This window comes from Globicephala melas, chromosome 9 (assembly GCF_963455315.2).
Source record: "Globicephala melas chromosome 9, mGloMel1.2, whole genome shotgun sequence".
Taxonomy (NCBI): Eukaryota; Metazoa; Chordata; class Mammalia; order Artiodactyla; family Delphinidae; genus Globicephala; species Globicephala melas.
In genome coordinates, this window is record NC_083322.1 from 17,537,578 (window position 1) to 17,557,948 (window position 20,371).

Consider the following 20,371-nt stretch of genomic DNA (forward strand, 5'->3'; position numbering starts at 1 on the left):
TGAGTATAGTTCCCTGTGCTAGTGCTATACAGTAGGTCCTTGTTGTTTACCTATTTTATGTATATTAGTGTGTACATGTTAATTCCAAACTCCTGATTTATCTCCCCCCCATAATTTTTTAATTAAAAACATTATTCACACATACCCATTCCACCACCCATATGTTCCTGCCCTGTGTGTGCCATATATTCCAATCTGTTTTGGAACCTTATGGGTCTAGATTTATGAATCTAGATTACTTGTTCTCAGCCCTGGTTGACATCAGAATCACCTGGAGCTTTAAGCCCTCCCCATGCCTGGCTGCACCCTCTTGACAAGCCCACTAACTCATCTGAGGGTGATACCCAGGCATTGCTGATTCCTACTTTCAGCCCACTCAGGCAGCAAAACTTTATATTTTCACTAAGTAAAATGTGTTCAGTCTTTCTCAGAAATAACCCTTTAAGCTGTCTTCATGGAATCCTGAGTTCAAAAATAGCCTTCTAGTATTATTAAGAAAAAGTACCTAAACGGGGTGTGCTATAGTGACAAATGCAAGCACGAGGCCAACGTCCCTTTGTTCCACCCCCCACCCCAAATTCTAATATGCAGGGCAAAGAGACTAGGTGAGCCTTGATAGCTTCTGACCTTCTAGTAAGAGAGGGTTATTGGAGGTTGACTTATCAGGCTACATTCACCTTGAAGGGAGACAAGTCAGATGGGCTAGAAGTTCTGCTAGAAGTTCTCACAGAGGCCAGAGTGAGACACCAACGAGGAGGGAGAAAGACGTGGGTGGGGGATACGCCCTGATAATTGACCTCAAGCCTATTCAGTCCAGGTGATAAAAAGGAGCCTGAAGGTCTGGGATTGCTGTTCATTTCTGAAGGGGCAAAGGAATCTGGCCACCCAGACTCTAGGCTGTGCATCTCTTGTCAGTGGGTGGAACTCCACATGTGTGAGTTGTGCTTTGATCCTGGGGTCTGGGGAAGATTCTCTGGGACTGAGGAAGACAATGGCACCCACTCAACATGTTCCCTGAGCTCTGTGCTACCCCCAAATCGTTTCCCAGCACCTGACTGCCTGCTCCTGGGCTTGTATCTCCAGGACTGGGGTTAGGTCTGCTTGCTTTCCCTCTCCACCTCTCCTACCCGTCCAAAGTCTGGCAGGGTTCATGGGTCTGACTTGGAGCTTGGCAGGAGTTCCCTGTAAACTGAGAACTGCAGGGGTCATGTGTTGCCTTGAAACCAAGGTAGGACTTGGGATTAAAAGGCCTCCACTGGGACCAGTGACAGACCAGCGCTTAAAGGCTGATTGGTAACTCTCTCCTTTCCCCTCCTCCAGGCTGCCCATTCTCCAGGGAGGAACATTTGCTTTTCTGGCACCCTCCCTGGCCATGCTGTCCCTTCCTACCTGGAAGTGCCCCATGTGGACGCTCAATGCCAGCCTGGTGAACACCAGCTCCCCTGAATTCACTGAGGAATGGCAGAAGAGGATCCGAGAGGTATTGGGGTGAGGGGGATGGGGTGAGAGGAATGGAGTGGTCCTCAACAGGGGCTCCTGAGTTGATTCATTTGTTCAACATTCATTGTTCAACTCATTGCTGAGCAAGATTCCAGGCTGTAAGATACTTGGCCCTTGCTTAATTCAGTTTTATCATCCAGGGAAAGAAACTAGTGGCCTTGAAGCAGGCTCTGAAGTTTGGCCATGCTCCAGGTTGGCTTATCTAAACAATAGATAAGGAAGCCAACACACAGGATTCTTGGCAGAGAGCATAGCCATACCCTCAGGGACAGTAGACCTGCTAGCATCCAGACCCCAGCATCCTCACCTGACCTCCTACGTGAGGGGTCAAGGACGGCCCATGGGTGGGGTACTGTATGAGAGAGTGAAGGTCACTTGAGATTTCTAGGAAGCCCAACCAGCTTCCTCCCAGCTTGACCTTAAATATGTAGGCCTGGAGTGAGGCTAAGGACCACCTCCTCTGGAGCAGGGACAGTTACACAAGCACCGTATGGTACTGGGTTTCCAATACAAGGTAGTTTGCTCAGGCATGAATCCAGCTTTCACTTAATGTCTTCAGCACTAACTCACTAGAACTGGACCAAGGACATTCCTGAACTCAGGGCTATGGACCTAGAGCAGAGTTTGTTCCCTAGATATCCTTAGGAGTTAAGCTAGGAAGACTTAGCCCAGCCAGGGTCCATCCTGCACCCCACCCAGTCCATGTTCAGCATCCTCACAGCCTCATGGCTGCAATAAGGGTCACATCTGCTGTATATGAAAGATAAAGAAAGAGGGAAGACAGAGGAAACATGGTAACAAGATTCCTATTCTTACCCAGATTTGACCAATGAGGAGGAGTAGAATTGACAAAACACTCCAGTGGGGGTGAGGGCTGGGGCGGAGGACAATGGTGTAAGTCCTAAACTGATTCCAAATACCTGAGAACCAGGAGTGCTGATGTCTGGGGGCAGGAGAAGGTGGATGACTCAGCTCAAGCAGAGCAAATTAGTTCTTCTGCTTTTTGGTTATGTGAGGCCCTCAAAGGATTGGATGGCACTCACCCACATTGGGTAGGGCCGTCTGCTTCCTTCAGTTCACACCAATTCAAATGCTAACCTCTTCTGGAAACATCCTCACAGACACACCCAGAAAAAATGTTTTGTCAGCTATCTGGGCATCCCTCAGCCCAGTCAAGTTGACATATAAAATTCACCATCACTGTATGTTATGTATATGTTCAACTTTAGTAAACACTAGCAAATACATTTGCAAAGTGTATGTTCCAATTTACACTCCCACCAGCAGCATGTGTGAGTTCCAGTTACTCCAAATTCTCACCAACATTTTCTCTTTTTCATTTTAGCTGCTCTGGTCAGTGTATGATGGTAAACTTGTATCATTCTTTTATGATGTTATTGAATGATTTAGAGTTAACTATAAATGTCTGTCCTCATCTTGTAGGTCTATTTGACCACCTGGGGTCATTTTTGCTCCTATGCTTACCACATTAGCTGGTGACTAGAGGTCAATATCCCAATATAGACTTCGTTATTTATCATTATTTCCATGACTTTCATTGAGTATCATGTAAATGACCTATGAATTAGTCCATGACCCATTTTAAAGTTCAAACAACAGACCGTGTCCTAAATATGCCAGCATCACAGTAGCTTTGGCTACTTTCACAGTGTTCATTCCTCATTGTCCATCCAGTTCAGCACAGTATACTCTGGGTCTAGTTTTATTAGATGTGTTTCAGTTTGGTAGAATCAACTCTGATGCCAGCATCCCTCATTCCAGATTGAAGACGTATCTAGAAATATGGCTAAGAAATCATTTTCTTATTTCCAACATTTTAAATGCAACGGGCAAAAGTAGCATTATTCAATACCATAATTTGGTAACTCCAGTTCTTCCTGCCGCCATCTTTCTTTCTGCCCACTGTGAGCCTTTCTTAACCCATTTCCTTGCTCCTGTTGGAAGAGGAGGTGCTGAGTCCTTCTCTGCTAGCCTTTAAATAGCGGGCAGGAAAAGTAACACTGTTAAACCCTCCTTGTGTGTCCTTCCCCAACGTACTTTCAAATGATTTAATAAGTATATTGTCACTGTAGCCTCTCCACTGGGTAGGATGCATCCTGAAAAACACAACACTTTCCAATCCGGCCCATAAATACCATCAGAATTCCAACAAGTCAAATTAAATTGATTCTTATTATTCCTATCTTAGGGAACACAACCAAATCCCTAGTCCTGGGAAAATAGGGTTTCTTTACCTTCTCATTTCCCAATCTGTCCTTTACAAACTGCTCCACTAGTGACTCAGTTTAGTGCCCCACTTGTAGCTTGATCTTACACTATCCTGCCCTGCAAAGCCTGCCCTTCGTGCCTTTGTCACCCACATTTTGTTGCTTCAAGCACACGTTCTAATTTTGCAATAATTTCACTCCTTTGGAAAGTGACATGAAATATGAAAAGATCACTTGATACTGTATTTCTTGGTCCATTCCTGTCTTGTTCATGCTGTGAAAAGTGATCCTTGAGCTGTTTGATATATAAGTTGATCTTCATGCTGGTGGGCAATCTGAGTTGCTAGTCTCTTTATTGTAGCCTGTGCCAGGGCTTCAGTGGCAGGATAGGCAAAGCTCAAACCAGAAACACTGTCCATACCAGTTTAAAAAAATGTTAAAACCTCCCATGCTCTGTGGACTGTCCAGTATAGGCAGCCTGTCAGTTCTGTGATGGGCCATTTATCCTCATATTCTCCCACCAGAGGCACCTGTGCCCAGCGCTGTTGGCAATCTGGATCATCCTGGGCAACGCAGGTGACTTCAGAGAGAGATGGAGATTATGTAGTTTGTGAGCCCGCATATGCATGGCTTGTGGCCCGAGGTGTCATCTTGTGGGCCCTACTGACTACATTCAAAATCTTACTTCCCTCCTCTTTTTAAGACATAGGGGCATCTACGTGAACCACCAGTATTTGAGATTTGACTATAAAGTCCTTTCCCATAAAAGGTGAAATTTCAGTAGAGCCTCTATGATGCACTTGCCAGACCAAACTGCTAGTCCATTGGCCACAGCCCGAGAACCTATAGAATTCTAAAGGGATGACTCTGGGGGTTTATGTGTGTACTGTCAGTCACATCACACACAGCTTGGTCCTTTGGCTGGACTTAGACTTGCCTTCCTTCCTCCATCAAGGTCCTTCTGTTGCAATGTTACACTCTTTCAGTCTCAGTCTTTCTCAGGTGGGTGAGCAGCACCTTTAGCAAGACTCCAAGCAGTGCTTTTTTTAAAAAAATCAATTTATTTATTTATTTAAGGCTGCATTGGGTCTTCGTTGCTACAGGCAGGCTTTCTCTGGTTGCGGTGAGCAGGGGCTACCCTTTGTTGTGGTGCGCAGGCTTCTCATTGCCGGGACTTCTCTTGTTGTGGAGCACAGGCTCTAGGTGCATGGGCTTCAGTAGTTTGGCATGTGGGCTCAGTAGTTGTGGCTCATGGGCTCTAGAACGCAGGCTTAGTAGTTGTGGCGCACGGGCTTAGTTGCTCCGTGGCACGTGGGATCTTCCCAGAGCAGGGCTTGGACCCGTGTCCCCTGCATTGGCAGGCGAATTCTTAACCACTGTGCCACCAGGGAAGTCCCCCCAAGCAGTGCTTTTTGAATTCAAAGATCCACATAGTGGGATCCAAGGCTCTGTTGTTAGAGATAGATTATCTCGTGAGGTAGTGTCCACCCAGGGGAGGGGGACTGTCACTTACTCATGGATCCTATGAACGCCTCCTTGTGTAACTGCCTTTTCTTTTCCTGAATATAACGATTTCCCTTTAATTAGCACATTCTGTTGATGATCCCCTGCCTTATTTGAATGTCTTTCTGACATCACTCAAGATACCATTGGGATCTCTGATCTTGGAGTTATTTGGTGCCATTCAGTAGTGCTCTAATTCCAAATAGTGCCCCGTAGCAGACGAGTTAGGAATGGTCCTTCAGAGGGAGAGTAGTTGAGTAGCTGCTCTGGGCCGCCTCCACACCAAGTGCCCCACGCAGAGCTGAAGCGCCAGGCATCTGCCAGGGTCAGTCCTCATTCAGCATGGACAGAACCACTGACGCTTCTGGTATCTCAGGAGCACTGTGCTGGTCAGGACACCACTCTGAGACCAGTCTGAGCCATAACTTGTGAATTTCAGCCAGAACCTTCTGCTGTTCTTCCCTTTCAAAAACAGCCTTTCTGCATGTGGCCGTGCTCTGGTATACAGTCCAACAGTGCACCCAGATGTGGATGTACTTCAATGACCTATCAAGTTCTTGTGCTTCCTTTTTTTCTCAAGGTGGACCCAGAGTTAACAGAGGTTTTTAATGTTTAAAGAACTTTTCCATGTAGTTCCAGACCAAGATATACCTAAGGATTTCATTTGTCAAGCGGGTGGGCCCTGGATTTTTGCCAGGTCCGTTGGCCAGTCTTCAAATGCTGTGTGTTGTACCACCTTTTCCAAAGCAGGATGTATTTCTTCTTCAGTGCAGCCTAGTTTTATTATATCATTGATAACATGAATCACAAAATACATGTGGTCTGAGGTTTTGGGGGGGTTTGTTTCTGCTGTCCCCCAGGGAGCCAATACTTGGCTTTCGTAAATCCAAATTAAAACTAAGCAAAGAATAAGAAGTGGATTTTGTCAGCGAAAATTTAATTAACTATCAAGTTAAGAAGAAAAAATTGGAATTTTATTCGAGCCAAGCTGAGGATTATAAACCCAGGAAGCAGATTCTCAGGAAGCTCTGGGAACCCTTCCACCTGTTAGAAGTTGAAGGCACAGTCATATACATTTTTGAGACAAAGGATCGAACATCAAAATGACACACTGATACTTTACATAAAGTCCACCAAGGATACATTGTCCAGATAAGCAGGTACAGAGCGAGCAGCCAGTCCCCATGACCCCCTACAGAGCTGGGAGGGAACGCTGTTCTTTTAAGAAATTACATTGCTAGCATCAGAAGAAAGAAAAACAATTGATCTTTACGGTTGAGCAGGCCCCTTATCTTTGAGGAGCTCTGGTTAATGTGTAATGCAGGTTCACACTGCACATTAGGGAGGGCGGAGGCCCAAACACACACACACAGAGAACTTTATGTGTAATTTTTTTACTTGTCCTGCCTTAAAATATAAGTTTTATTTCATCAGTTTCCTTACCCTGCTCTGCTAGATGCCAGGGGCAGGATTTCCCTTCCACTTAGACCTACTGAGAACTATAATTTTTTGTGCAGGAATCTCTTGCCTTTGTGCTATCCAAGAGGAAAGATCTGACAAGTTAATTCGTCTCTTCTCCTACCTAAGCACTCTGCTGCTCGAATTCTTCCTGTGTTCTCATGACCTGTCTGCCTCAACACTGCAGTGGTCTGAAGCAGTTACTTTGTGTTTTGAGGACACAGTATTAGTAGTGAGAGAGGATGTTTAGGGATGTTTGGGTCATGCTGTGCCTGCACTGAGCACAGGATCCCAAGTTACAGACACAACCATGTTTTTTAAATACATTTACCATTTATTTTTGTGTTTGTGAGTCCTCTAAAGCAGGAGTCAGTAAACTATTGCTCTTGGACCAAATCCAGCCTGTAATCTGTTTTTTACTGCCCACCAATTAAGAATGGTTTTTACATTTTAAAAAGTTGTTTAAAATTTAAAAAAGAATGTGACAGAAACTGTATGTGGCCCACAAAACCTAAAATGTTAACTATCTGGCTTTTTACAGAAGAAGTTTGCCAACCCCTGCTCTAAAGCAGAGGCCCCAGGGTGGGAGTTCTCTTGCCCAGATCTAAGACTGTAGCCTCCACTATTTTTTTCCCACATTGCCTTCAAGTGTCCAACAGTGAGTACAAACCCAGAGTCTTATTTGTGGTATTTTAGCTCCATCTGCTGGTCCAGTGTTTTTCACCAGTGCTGTAAACAAGGGAAGATTCTTTCAAGCTTCAATCTTCTTTTATTAATTGATGGATTGGTTTAATTCACTGGGCCAGCCTATTGGAATTTAAGGTAGAGTTTCCATGTTTCACTAAGTTAAATTTGTTCACACACATCTCAAGTCTTGAAGCCACCAATGGTTAGCAGTCCAACTCTACATCACGATACTAGCCACAAATGAAAGTGAGGCAAATATAGGACCAATAGGGGTGTCATTACTTTCTGGGAGATAAGAAGTAATAAAGAGGACAAGTAAGTAATGATTATATTTTTAGAAAGTGGTGGTAGCAGAAAATGTAGAAAACTCTGGGAAGAGATGGCAAGCTCAGTTTTCAACACATTAGACCAACTTAAACTTCACCTTCCAGTATTATGGTGGTTTTAAATTTTTTATATCCTTGTGTATGCTTATGTATACGTGAAATAAATGACAGCAATGATAAAAAGGCTAGGTCGGAGAAATTAGGATTGCTTTGTTACTATAAAGTACTCACACCACTCATGATGTGGTATAGTGTTATTTGAAAGTGAACTTGGGAGAATTCCCGGGTGGTCCAGTGGTTAGGACTGCGCTTTTACTGCCAAGGCCGTGGGTTTGATCCCTGGTTTGGGAACTAAGATCCACAAGCCCTGTGGTGTGACAAGAAAAAAAAAAAAGGGGGGGACTTGGATTAGCTGTAAATGTACATTGCAAACTCTAAAGGAAAAAAAAAAGGATAATGGTTATGCTAAGAAAGGAGAGGGGAAAAAAAGCTCAGTTAAAACCACAAAAGGAAGAAAACCAGTAGAAGACAAAAACAGAAATGAAGAACAAGGGCAACAAATAGAAAATAGTAATGGTTATGGTGGATATTAATCCAACTATATCAATAATCACTTTGAACGTCATTGGTCTAAAGGCACAGAGATTGTCAGAGTGGATCAAAACACAAGACCCAACTGTATGTTGTCCAGAAGAAACCGGCTTTAAATATAAAGACACATGTAGATTAAAAGTAAATGGATGGAGAAGAATATACCACGTTAACACTGATCAAAGGAAAGCAGGAGTCAGACTTCTTTCTTTTCAGGAAGAGCAGACTTCAAAGCAAGGAACATTTTCAGGGGTAACATGAATAACACCCATATTAGCAAAGTAGAAAAGGAGAAGTAAAGTAAAACTCAATCAGTCCAATAGATCAGGGGTTGGCAAACTACAACCCGTGAGCCAAAGCTGGCTAGTTGCCTGTTTTCTGTTTGTTTGTTTGTTTTTTTATAGCCCGCAAGCTAAAAATGGTTTTATATTTTAAATGGTTGAAAAAAAATCAAAAGAAGAATAATATTTTATGACATGTCAAAATTGTACGAAATTCAAGAATAATATTTTATGACATGTCAAAATTGTAAGAAATTCAAGAATAATATTTTATGACATGTCAAAATTGTACAAAATCCAAGAATAATATTTTATGACATGTCAAAATTGTAGGAAATTCAAATTTTAGTGCCTATCAGTGGAGTTTTATTAGAACACAGTCAAGCTCATTTGTTTCCATCTTGCCTGGAAAAGTTTCAGCTGAGCCTGTACGGTCCACAGAGCCTCAACTATTCACTCTCTGATCCTTTACAGAAAACCTTTGCCAACCTCTGCAATAGAAAGTAGGAAAACAGAGACAAATAAATCAGCAAGATGTTCAATACATAACTGGGTGATGCCAGTATTACGAGTCATCACATTATCACTGTGATCAATAGATAATCTTGAAATCTACTTCCTGAAAAACTTCACATTAGGTGAAAATGTCCAACAGACAGTTGGAAATAGAGGACTGGAGAGAGGAGTGAGGTCCGAGCTCACCTTCCCTCAGTTCCTCTGGGGTCCAGCTTTGCCCCTGCACTGCCTCTGAAGGTACCACCAATCTGGGGGGCCCCGCCACAGGCTCCCAGGTGCTGAGCCCCATGCTTCCTCTTCAGCTGCAGGGAGCCATCATGGTTGCTTCCTGTGTCCAGATGCTGGTGGGCTTCTCAGGCCTCATTGGCTTCCTCATGCGCTTCATCGGCCCCTTGACCATTGCTCCGACCATCTCCCTGGTGGCCCTGCCTCTCTTCGATTCTGCGGGCAATGACGCCGGGATCCACTGGGGGATTGCTGCCATGTAAGCACCCTCTGGGGAAGGTGGGCCGTCTTTGGAGGAAGATTACCCAGTAAGAAGAGTGAGTCCTGGATATTGGCAAACTCTGGTGGTTTACAAATACTTTCACAAACATCACGATACCTTAAAAGCAGTGAAATGGCTACTTAGAATGTATTATTACTATTTCTTATGTTGTCAGTCCTCACAGACAATAAGTTCATCACAGGCAGGGTATAAACATACTTAGCGTAGGGTTCACAGACAGCTGATGCTACCCGTCCCCTGCCTCCTAGGTTTTCACTGAGCAAATATTTGTAAACCTCCAGCACCTGGGAAGAGTGCAAAGACATGGCCCCAGCTCTCAAGCATTTTGTAGCGTAGTAGAGGGATAAGACTTGTGTCCAAGTGCCTGTGACACCAGGAGACAGTGATGAGAGTCACAGTGTGCCGGCTGGTTCAGGGGATGGGGTGGTGACAGCCAGCTTGCCGAGGGTGGGGGGTGGTGTCAGGAAGGCTTCCCAGAAAAAGAGGCCTTCAGCATTTAAACAGAGCTTTGAAGGGACTTGGGCATGACCCTGGACACGCTCATTCACTCTGTCTGTTGTGGTCTGACCGCAAGGACCTGCAGGACCACCTGGGAGAGAAGGTGGCCTGACTCTGGCCTCACTGGCTTCAGTCTGGATCTGTGCAGCTGCCATGCTTATTTCTCAGGCCCCTGCCCACTGTTCCTCTTCAGCCACCAGCAGCCTCTGAAAGGGGCCTGCCCACCTTTTCAGAACTGGCAGGATGCTGCCTACACTGCAGAGCAGGGCCTAGATGGGGACCCTCCCAGCACAGCCACTGCCCCATAGTCCCAGAGACACGTGATGGCACGCCTTCCCGGACCGTTGCTCGTGATGAGCCCAAGTTTGCCAGGTTGGGTGTGGTTTGTTTCTGTTTCAGGACCATCTTCCTCATCGTGCTGTTTTCTCAGTACCTGAAAAACATCGCGGTGCCTGTGCCTGTTTACGGAAGAGAGAAGAAGTGTCACACCTCTAAGTTCTACCTGTTTCAGGTCTTCCCTGTAAGAAGCGCTCCCCACCCTCTGCCATTCTTAGTTGACTCACCTGGAGAGTGAGGGACAGCCTGTTGCTCTCCCAGATGGCCCCCAAGTCAAATGCTCTCCACCTGCAGCGGCCTCGCCTCCTGAGCCTCCCTTAATTGCCCCGTGGGTGGTGGGAGCCTTGGTGTAATGCCATCCCAGATCTTCCCTCATTGCTTCTCTCCCAGGAGTAGAGAACTCGCCCCAGGTTGCTGCCCTGGGCACTGCTGTGGGACAGTCTTCTCGTGTCCCTGGGCCGTCCTCATAGCATGGCACTGGGGGAGACAGCCAGGCTCACCGCTAAAGGTGCAAAACTAAGGGCCAAGTTGCTTAGATCAGGTTCTTTCTCATTGGCTCCTGGATAATTCAGATCCTGCTGACAATGATGGTGTCTCCTTTTTCAGAGCCTTCTCTGTTGAATTTGCTCCACTCTGTCAAGTAGGTGCCATTGCCAACCACACAAATGTGTTTTCAGGTTCAATTTATCTGTGAAATACATCCTGCATTATAAAAAGTTACTTCCACATAGTGATCTCATTGATCCCTCAGCAATCCTGTAGGCCAGTGGTTCAGAAGTTCGGTATGCATAAGAATCACCTGGGGACATTGCTAAAAATGCCGATGTCAGGGGTTCTACCATCAGAGCTTAAAAGTCAGTATATCTGAGGACCTCACTTTAAGAAATCCTGCCTCAGGCTCTGCAGAGCAATGGTTGTAATTCCATTGTACAGATGAGGACACTGAGGCTCAGGGAATTTGATCCAGGGTCATGGGACCAGCAAGCAATAGAGAGGGAGTCAGACTGCAATCCTTCTGACCCAGGCTGTGTCCACTTTCCTAGACATTTCTGCCTCTACTTGACGCAAGGTCTCCCCACAGTTTAGTTTCTCTATTCCCGTAATGTGTTCATTATCCATTGACACAGCGGATTCCTGTTGTCACTGGAAGGGTTTGTAGCCCAACACTTCCTCATCTCAAAGAGCTTTCCCGACTCCCTCCTTCGCCCACCCTCTCTGGGAGGTGTGGGCAGGTGCAGGGGTGGGGCCCAGTGTGAAGGGCGCCTCCCTCCCTCCGGCAGGTGTTGCTGGCGCTCTGCATCTCGTGGCTGCTGTGCTTCGTGCTCACAGTCACCGACGCCCTCCCCTCGGCACCTGCAGCCTACGGGTACCTGGCCCGCACAGACACCAAAGGCGACGTCCTGAGCCAGGCTCCTTGGTTTCGCTTCCCTTACCCAGGTAACGAGACGCCGACGCCGGGGCCCATCTTGCCTGGGGCATGTGCTTCCCAGGACTGCCCGTGAGGCTCAGGCACCAGAGGGGGAAATGAGTAGAGCCGGGACGGGATCTCCTCCATGGGATCTGGCAAGGAGGGACAGGCCCCACGGAGTCCATATGAGACCCCTAAGAGAGGAAGGAGACCCTTGGGTGGTCCTAAGAATGCTTTGGGGGTGGTAGACCAAAGGTTCCCTCTCCCAGACCTACCTCCTTCCTGGCCCGCATGCCTCATCCCCTCCTCCACATTGCTCAGGCCCCATCCACTGCGGGTGGGGAAAGCACAGAGGGATCCTGACCTCTTAGCCAACCTTTGGGTCTCCTCGTGGAACTGGTGGATCCCACACAAGGGAGGCTTGGGACTGAATTAGAACATTTCTGGGTTGCTGGTCAAGGGCATCTCCTTTCCCTGCAGTTCTTGGCTCAGGGTGTGAGAATAACCACGTTCCAGTTGTAGGGGTGAGGAGGTCCTGGCCTCATGGACTGGGGAGCCAGAACCTCCCTGAGTAAGAATCCTGGAGGCCTTCAAAAGGCTTCAAGGCCTTCCCGGAAAGAGGCCCGGTTTCTGGTTCTTTTTGTGCACTGTGACCTCAAGGTCAGGGCCTCTGACCTACCCTCAGGGAGGCACGGGAGGGCAGGAGTCTGAGACAAAGCTTCAGGACAGCTGTTGGGTTGGAAGACATGTTGCCTGGTCTTTAAAGCCTTCCGGAGAACCCTCTGGCAAGGGAATTATTTGGGGTCCAGCAGCCTGTTATCTTCCGGATGAACATTCCCTCTGCGCTGCAATTTCAGGGCAGTGGGGCCTCCCCACCATCAGCCTGGCTGGGGTCTTTGGGATCGTCGCGGGGGTGATCTCCTCAATGGTGGAGTCGGTAGGCGATTATTATGCCTGTGCCCGCCTGGTGGGGGCACCACCCCCTCCGAAGCACGCCATCAACCGAGGCATCGGCATCGAGGGCCTGGGCTGCCTGCTGGCAGGGGCCTGGGGTACGGGGAATGGCACCACCTCCTACAGCGAGAATGTCGGCGCTCTGGGCATCACCAGGGTAAGGCTGCTGACAGTGGCCCCGGGGGTGGGGTGGTGGGTGGGCAGCCTGGGTACCTGAATCTGTCATCAGTGTCTTAGCCTCTTATTGTTGCTGCAACAAATTATCACAAACTTCATGGCTTCCGACAGCCCAGATGTATTATTTTACTGATCTGGAAGTCAGAATTCCAGTGCGGGTCTCACAGGGCTACAGTAAAGGAATTGGCAGGGCCGTGTTCCTTTCTGGAGGTTACAGGGGAGAATCCATTTCCTTGCTTTTTCCATTATCTAGAGGCTGCCCACATTCCTTGGCTCTGGCCCCTTTCCTCCATCTTTAAAGCCAGCAACATGGCGTCTCTCTGACCTTTCTTCCTTAGTCACGTCTCCCTTTGACCACAGCTGGGAAAGATTACCTGCTCATAAGGATGCATGTAATTAGGCTGGGCCCACCTGGGTAACTCAGGCTACTCCGTCCATCTCAAAATCCTTAATCACATTGCAAAGTCCTTTTGCCATTAAGGTAACGTATTCACAGGGTTGGGCATGGACATCTTTGAGGAGCCTTTATTTTGCTTACTATACTTGACCTTCTTGGTTGTGGTCACCTCCACCTGAATGTCCCAAGGGTACCTCACACTCAGAATGGCCTCTATTATGCTCAGTCCATGCCCCCATCCTTACTTCTTCTCCCGTAAACCTTGTCTTCGTGAATTCACCCAGTCATCCTTAACTTCTCTCTGTTGTGTGCTTCTCACAGTGGATTCTATTTTCTCAGCATGCGTGCTGCCCTCCTGTCCTCTTGTCTCCATTCCCAGTATCACAGCTTTATCATCTCCCACCTGGACATGGCAGTATCCCTAACTGTCTCTTCCCAGGATCTTGCCCATCTCTAATCTAGCTACCACATGGCTGCCCAAGGATCTTTCTAGAACCCAATTAAATTAGTCCCTGCTTAAAATCTCTTCCAGGCTCCCATTTTCCACAGGAAAGCCTCATGAGGTCAGCAAGAATTCTTCAAGATGTGCTTTCTTCTTCTTACTATTATTTATGGCTGCATTGGGTCTTTGTTGCTGTGCGTGGGCTTTCTCTAGTTGCGGCGAGCGGGTGCTACTCTTCGTTGCGGTGCGCGGGCTTCTCATTGCGGTGGCTTCTCCTTGCGGAGCACGGGCTCTAGGCACGCAGCCTTCAGTAGTTGTGGCTCACGGGCTCTAGAGCGCAGGCTCAGTAGTTGTGGCGCATGGGCTTAATTGCTCCGTGGCATGTGGGATCTTCCCAGACCAGGGATGGAACTCGTGTCCCCTGCATTGGCAGGTGGATTCTTAACCACTGCACCACCAGGGAAGTCCCCAAGATGGTGCTTTCTAAGGTGACTTAGAAAAGAATATCATTACGATGTTGCTTTCCTGTATGCTTCAGTGCATAGGTACAGTGTTTCCCAGCACAAGTGAAGTGAGCTTTGGAAAGTACTCACTTTCCTCCACCCACATCCCCACCCTGTATTTTCTGATAGCTCCCTTGGACCTATCTACCTCTGTACCCTGCATGGCCTCTGGCCCATAGTGAGAGTTAAAATCTGTGAGCAAACAGCAGAGCCAGCACCCAACCCTACGGCAAGTTCTATGTGCTTGGACACTGTGGACTCTTTGACATTTCCCCAAAGTTTCAAGACCTTCGGTGCAAGTGAGAGGAACGTTTTTCTACGTGAGGGCCACTGACCCACACAGAAATGTGGGAATGGCCTGTGTAAGTATAAAGCAGCAAATATTTTTCTTGCTGAAGGGAAGATATCTCACGCAGAACAGAAAATTATATTCAATAAACAGAACAAAAAATTTTTTGATGTATCATTTCTAAATTAAGACCCTTTACAGGAGAGGGAAAGAGCAGGCAAGAAAAGATACACAGACACCAAACAGGCTACAAATCCCTCAGACCCATTAACTCTGGTTTGGACTCACACCTCCCCCTTGTGGCCCCGTGTTGCATCTGCATTCATGGGCTCTGACCTATTCTTGGTTCTCCCCTGGTCAGTCCGGAGAAATCAGGCTGAAGGCCAAAGATCTCCCATCACTTTTCTAGGGTGTCATGGCTCCCAGCCCAGATGTGAATCCTGAGACCAAAAGATGCCCAGGGCTGCATGATAAATTCCGTGGTAGTAGGATTGGGGGTGACCTGCCATCTTTATGAGACCATTATTATATGCAAAGGGTATTGGTTGAACCTGACAAGTTGATCTGTTGTGCTTAGAAGCACACCTTTGTTCCCACAAAGGCACGGTTCATTGCTAGGGTTGTAAACAAAAAAAGTTATTTTGATGTGGTTAATTCCTATCACTTGTCTTCTAATGAAGACAGTTAAATAAATTAGCTCTTAAACTGGAAAGAAAAATAAGCAAAGGCCGAATCTGCTACTTTATTGCTGCATTAATGGACTTCAAGTTGTGTTGACACTAGAGTATCTTAAAAAAATGCTTATATTGTGGTAAAAGACACATAACATAAAATCTACCATCTTAATTATTTTTGTGTACAGTTCAGTAGTATTCAGTGTATTCACATTGCTGTGCAACAGATCTCCAGAACTTTTTCATCTTGCAAAACTGAAACTACACTAGAGTATCTTCTTTTATTTTATTTTTTTAACATCTTTATTAGAGTATAATTGCCTTACAATGGTGTGTTAGTTTCTGCTTTAAAGTGAATCAGTTATACATATGTTCCCATATCTCTTCCCTCTTGCGTCTCCCTCCCTCCCACCCTCCCTATCCCACCCCTCCTAGGTTCTTCATGACATTTTTTTTTCTTAAATTCCATATATATGTGTTAGCATACGGTATTTGTCTTTCTCTTTCTGACTTACTTCACTCTGTATGACAGACTCTAGGTCCATCCACCTCAGCCACTATGGAGACTAGTATGGAGGTTCCTTAAAAAACTACAAATAGAACTACCATACGATCCAGCAATCCCACTACTGGGCATATACCCTGAGAAAACCATAATTCAAAGAGAGTCATGTACCAAAATGTTCATTGCAGCTCTATTTACAATAGCCAGGACATGGAAGCAACCTAAATGTCCATCATCGGATGAATGGATAAAGAAGATGTGGCACATATATACAATGGAATATTACTCAGCCATAAAAAGAAATGAAATTGAGCTATTTGTAATGAGGTGGATAGACCTAGAGTCTGTCACATAGAGTATCTTTTAAGGACTGGGAGTAGAAACAAATGCATGAGAAGAGGTCCAAGAACTACCTAAACACATTCATTGATAATAGACTTATGATGGGATATTCAGACATTTGCAGCACAACTCCAACTTTTGAGGATGAGGCTGAATGCTTCCAGGTCAGAGGTCATTTTTGTCTCACTGGTAGCTGTCACTCAAACCCTAGATACAACCCTTGACTAGCACAACAATCATTACTGTCCAACGTGTGACAGCTGTGTGTGCCTGGTACTGGGATGGGATGTGGACCAGAGCCCATAATCTTCACAGCATAGTGGGGTTTTTTTTAACCTTTGTAGAAACTTTTTATTTCCAGATCTAATAGCTGCTCTAAGCGGGTGAAACGTACTTCTTTAGCATTCCCAAACTCCTAGCTGCTCGAGAAACCCTATGCAAACCAGGTGATAGCAATTAGTAGTGACTCTAGCACAACTGATCCTTGATTTTGGACCAGTTAATGCTGTATAATACCATGGGGAGGAGCCTTGTCTCTGTTTTGTATCTTAATGAACCTCCAGTAGATGAAGGAGGAATCATAGTTTACACATAATCCATGATAATTGCTTGTTGAGAAAATCTAATTTGTCCTAATTGAGAAAATATATCAATTAATAATAATGCAGTGACTTATAGAGGGAACTTTTAAAAAAACTTATTTTATTGAAGTATAGTTGATTTACAATGTTGTGCTAGTTTCTGCTATACAGCAAAGTGATTCAGTTTTATATAACATTATTTTTCATATTCTTTTCCATTATGGTTTACCACAGGATGTTGAATATAGTTCCCTGTGTTATACAGCAGGACCTTGTTGTTTATCCATTCTATATGTAATCGTTTGCATCTGCTAATCCCAAACTCCCAAGCCATCCCTCCCCCACACCTGCTCCCCCTTGGCAACCACAAGTCTGTTCTCTATGTCTGTGAGTCTGTTTCTCTTTGGTAGATAAGTTCATTTGTGTCCTATTTTAGATTCCACATGTAAGTGATATCACAGGGTATTTGTCTTTCTCTGTCTGACTTACTTCACTTAGTATGATAACCTCTAGGTCCATCCATGTTGTTGCAAATAACACTACCCTTTTTAATGGCTGAGTAATATTCCATTGTATACGCACACCACATCTTTATCCATTCATCTGTTAATGGACATTTAGGTTGTTTCCATGTCTTGGCTATTGTGAATAGTGCTGCTGTGAACATAAGGGTGCATGTATCTTTTCAAATTAGAGTTTTGTCCAGATATATGCCTAGGAGTGGGATCGCTGGATCGTATGTCAACTCTATTTTCAGTTTTTTGAGAAACCTCCATATTGTTTTCCATAGTAGCTGCACCAATTTACATTCCCACCAACAGTGTAGGAAGGTTCCTAGAGGGAACTTTTTGAAATGTAAATCATATCATGTCACTACCCTGCTTGACACAACTCTACTGAGTCTCCTTTGTCTTTGGATTTATTATTTTTAATTGTAGTAAAATACATGTAACATAAATTTAGCCTCTTAACCATTTCTAAATGTATAGTTCAGTAGAGTTAAGTACATCCAAATTGTTGTGCAACCAATCTTCAGAACTCTTTTCTCTTGCAAAACTGAAATCTGTACCAATTGAACAACAACTCCATATTCCCCCCTCTCCCAGCCCCTAGCAACCACCATTCTACTTTCTGTCTCTATGAATTTGACTGCTCTAGGTACCTTATATAAGTGGACTCATACAGTATTTGTCTTTTTGCGGGTGGCTTATTTCACTTAATGTCCAAGTTTTATCCATGTTGTGCAGGTGTCAGAATTTATTTCCTTTTTAAGGCTGAATAATATTCCATTGCATGTATATACTACGTTTTGTTTATGCTTTGTCTTTGGAATTTATCGTAACTCCTTTCCATGGCCGTTAAAGTACTTCATGACAGAGTCCCTTCCTTGCTTTCCATCCCATCTCCTGTCTCTCACCCTGCATCACTGTGCCCCAGGCACATCAATTCCCTCCCCTAGGTTTATTGAGATACACTTGGCATATAACGTTGTGTAAATTTAGGTGTACAGTGTGTTTATTTGATACACTTATATATTGCAATATGATTACCACCATTAGCTAACACCTCTATCACATTACATGATTACCATTTCTTTTTTGTGGTGAGAACATTTAAGATCTACTATCTTAGTAACTTTGAAGTATACATTTTTGTTAACTATAATCACCATGCTGTGCATTAGGTCCCCAGAACTTATTCATCTTCTAACTGAAAGTTTGTACTCTTTGATGAACATCTCCCCATTTCCCCTGGTAACCACCATTCTACTCTTTACTTCTACGAGTTTAGCTTTTTTAGAGTCCACATGTATATGATATTATACAGTATTTGTTTTTCTCTGTGTGACTTACTTCACTTAACGTAATGCCCGCAAGGTCCATCCGTGTTGTCACAAATGGCAAGATTTCATTCTTTTTTATGGCTTAATAATATTTCATTATACATACCACATCTTCTTTATCCATTCATCTGTTGACAGACACTTAGATTGTTTCCATACCTTGGCTATTGTAAATAATGGTGCAATGAACATGGTGGGGGGGTGCACATATTTTTTTGTTAGTGTTTTCATTTTCTTTGGATAATCCCAGAAGTGGAATTGCTGGATCATATGGTAGTTCTATTTTTAACTTTTTGAGGAATCTCCATACCATTTTTCATAGTGGCTGCACCAATTTACATTCCCGCCAGCAGTCCACAGGATTCCCATTTCTCCACATCCTTGTCAGCACTTGTTACCTTGTGTCTTTTTGATGATAGCCGTTCTAACAGGTGTGAGGTGATATCTCATTGTGGTTTTGATTTGCATTTCTCTGATGATTAGTGATGTTGAGCATCTTTTCATGTACCTGTTGGCATTTGTATGTCTTCTTTGGAAAAAAAAGTCTATTCAGTTCCTCTGACCATTTTAAAATTGTTTGTTGTTGTTATTGAATTATATGAGTTCTTTATATATTTTAGATATGAAACCCTTATCCAACTATACAGTTTGCAAATATTTTCTCCCATTTAATAGGTTGCTTTTTCATTTTGTTGATTGTTTCTTTTGCTGTACAAAAGCTTTTTAGTTTAATGTAGTCCCACTTTTGGATTTTCACTTTTTTTAAAAAAAGATTTATATTTATTTATTTTTGGCTGAGCTGTGTCTTAGTTGCAGCATGAGGGATCTTTGTTGCAGCATGTGGACTTCTTAGTTGTGGCATGCCTGCGGGATCTAGTTCCCTGACCAGGGATCGAACCCAGGCCCCCTGCACTGGGAACACAGAGTCTTACCCCCTGGATCTCCAGGGAAGTTCCTGATTTTCACTTTTTTCGCTTGTGCTTTTGGTGTCATATCCTAAAACATCATTGCCAAGACCAATGTCAAGAAGCTTCTCTGTGTTTTCTTCTAGGAGTTTTGCAGTTTCCAGTTTTACATTTAAGTATTTAATCCATTTTTAGTTAAATTTTGTGAGCGGTGTTAAGATAGTGGTTCAATTTCAGTTTTCTGCATGTGGTTATCCAGTTTTCCCAACACTATTTATTGAAGATACTATCCTTTCCCCATTGAGTTTTCATGGCTCCCTTGTCAAGTATTAGTTGACCATATATGCATGGGTTTATCTGTGGGCTCTCAGTTCTGTTCCATTGGTCTATGTGTCTATTTTTATGCCAGTACCATAGTGTTTTGATTACTATAGTTTTGCAGTATAGTTTGAAATCAGGACGTGTGATGCCTCCAGCTTTTTTTCTATTTTTCTTTTTCAGGATTGCTTTGGCTATTTGATGTCTTTTGTGGTTACATAAGCATTTTAGGTTTTTTTTTTCTACTTCTGTGAAAAATGCCATTGGAAATTTGATAGGGATTGCATTGAATCTGTAGATGGTTTTGGGTAGTATGGACATTTTAACAATATTAATTCTTCCAGGCATGACATGGGATACCTTTCCGTTTATTTGTGTCTTCTTCAGTTTCTTTCATCAGTCTTATATTTTTCACCTCCTTGGTTAGATTCATTCTTAAGTACTTCATTGTCTTTGATGCTGTTGTGAATGGGATTGTTTTATTTCTTTTTCAGATGTTTTATTGTTAGTGTAGAAAAATGCAGCTGATTTCTGTATGTTGATTTTGTATCCTGCAACTTTACTGAATTCATTGATTAGTTGTAACAATTTCTTGGTAGAG

At 44.4% G+C, this 20,371-nt stretch overlaps 1 protein-coding gene across 1 annotated transcript in view; it reads left to right on the plus strand.

The window, feature by feature from the left end:
- LOC115851710 (solute carrier family 23 member 1-like) overlaps window positions 1-20,371 on the plus strand; it is a 44,290-nt gene that overhangs the window by 18,701 nt on the left and 5,218 nt on the right. The window contains exons 4-8 of the mRNA XM_030853910.2: window positions 1,321-1,480; window positions 9,393-9,574; window positions 10,496-10,616; window positions 11,713-11,869; window positions 12,698-12,951. Coding sequence (XP_030709770.1) covers window positions 1,321-1,480; window positions 9,393-9,574; window positions 10,496-10,616; window positions 11,713-11,869; window positions 12,698-12,951 — 874 coding nt within the window. The remainder of the gene's footprint in view (window positions 1-1,320; window positions 1,481-9,392; window positions 9,575-10,495; window positions 10,617-11,712; window positions 11,870-12,697; window positions 12,952-20,371) is intronic.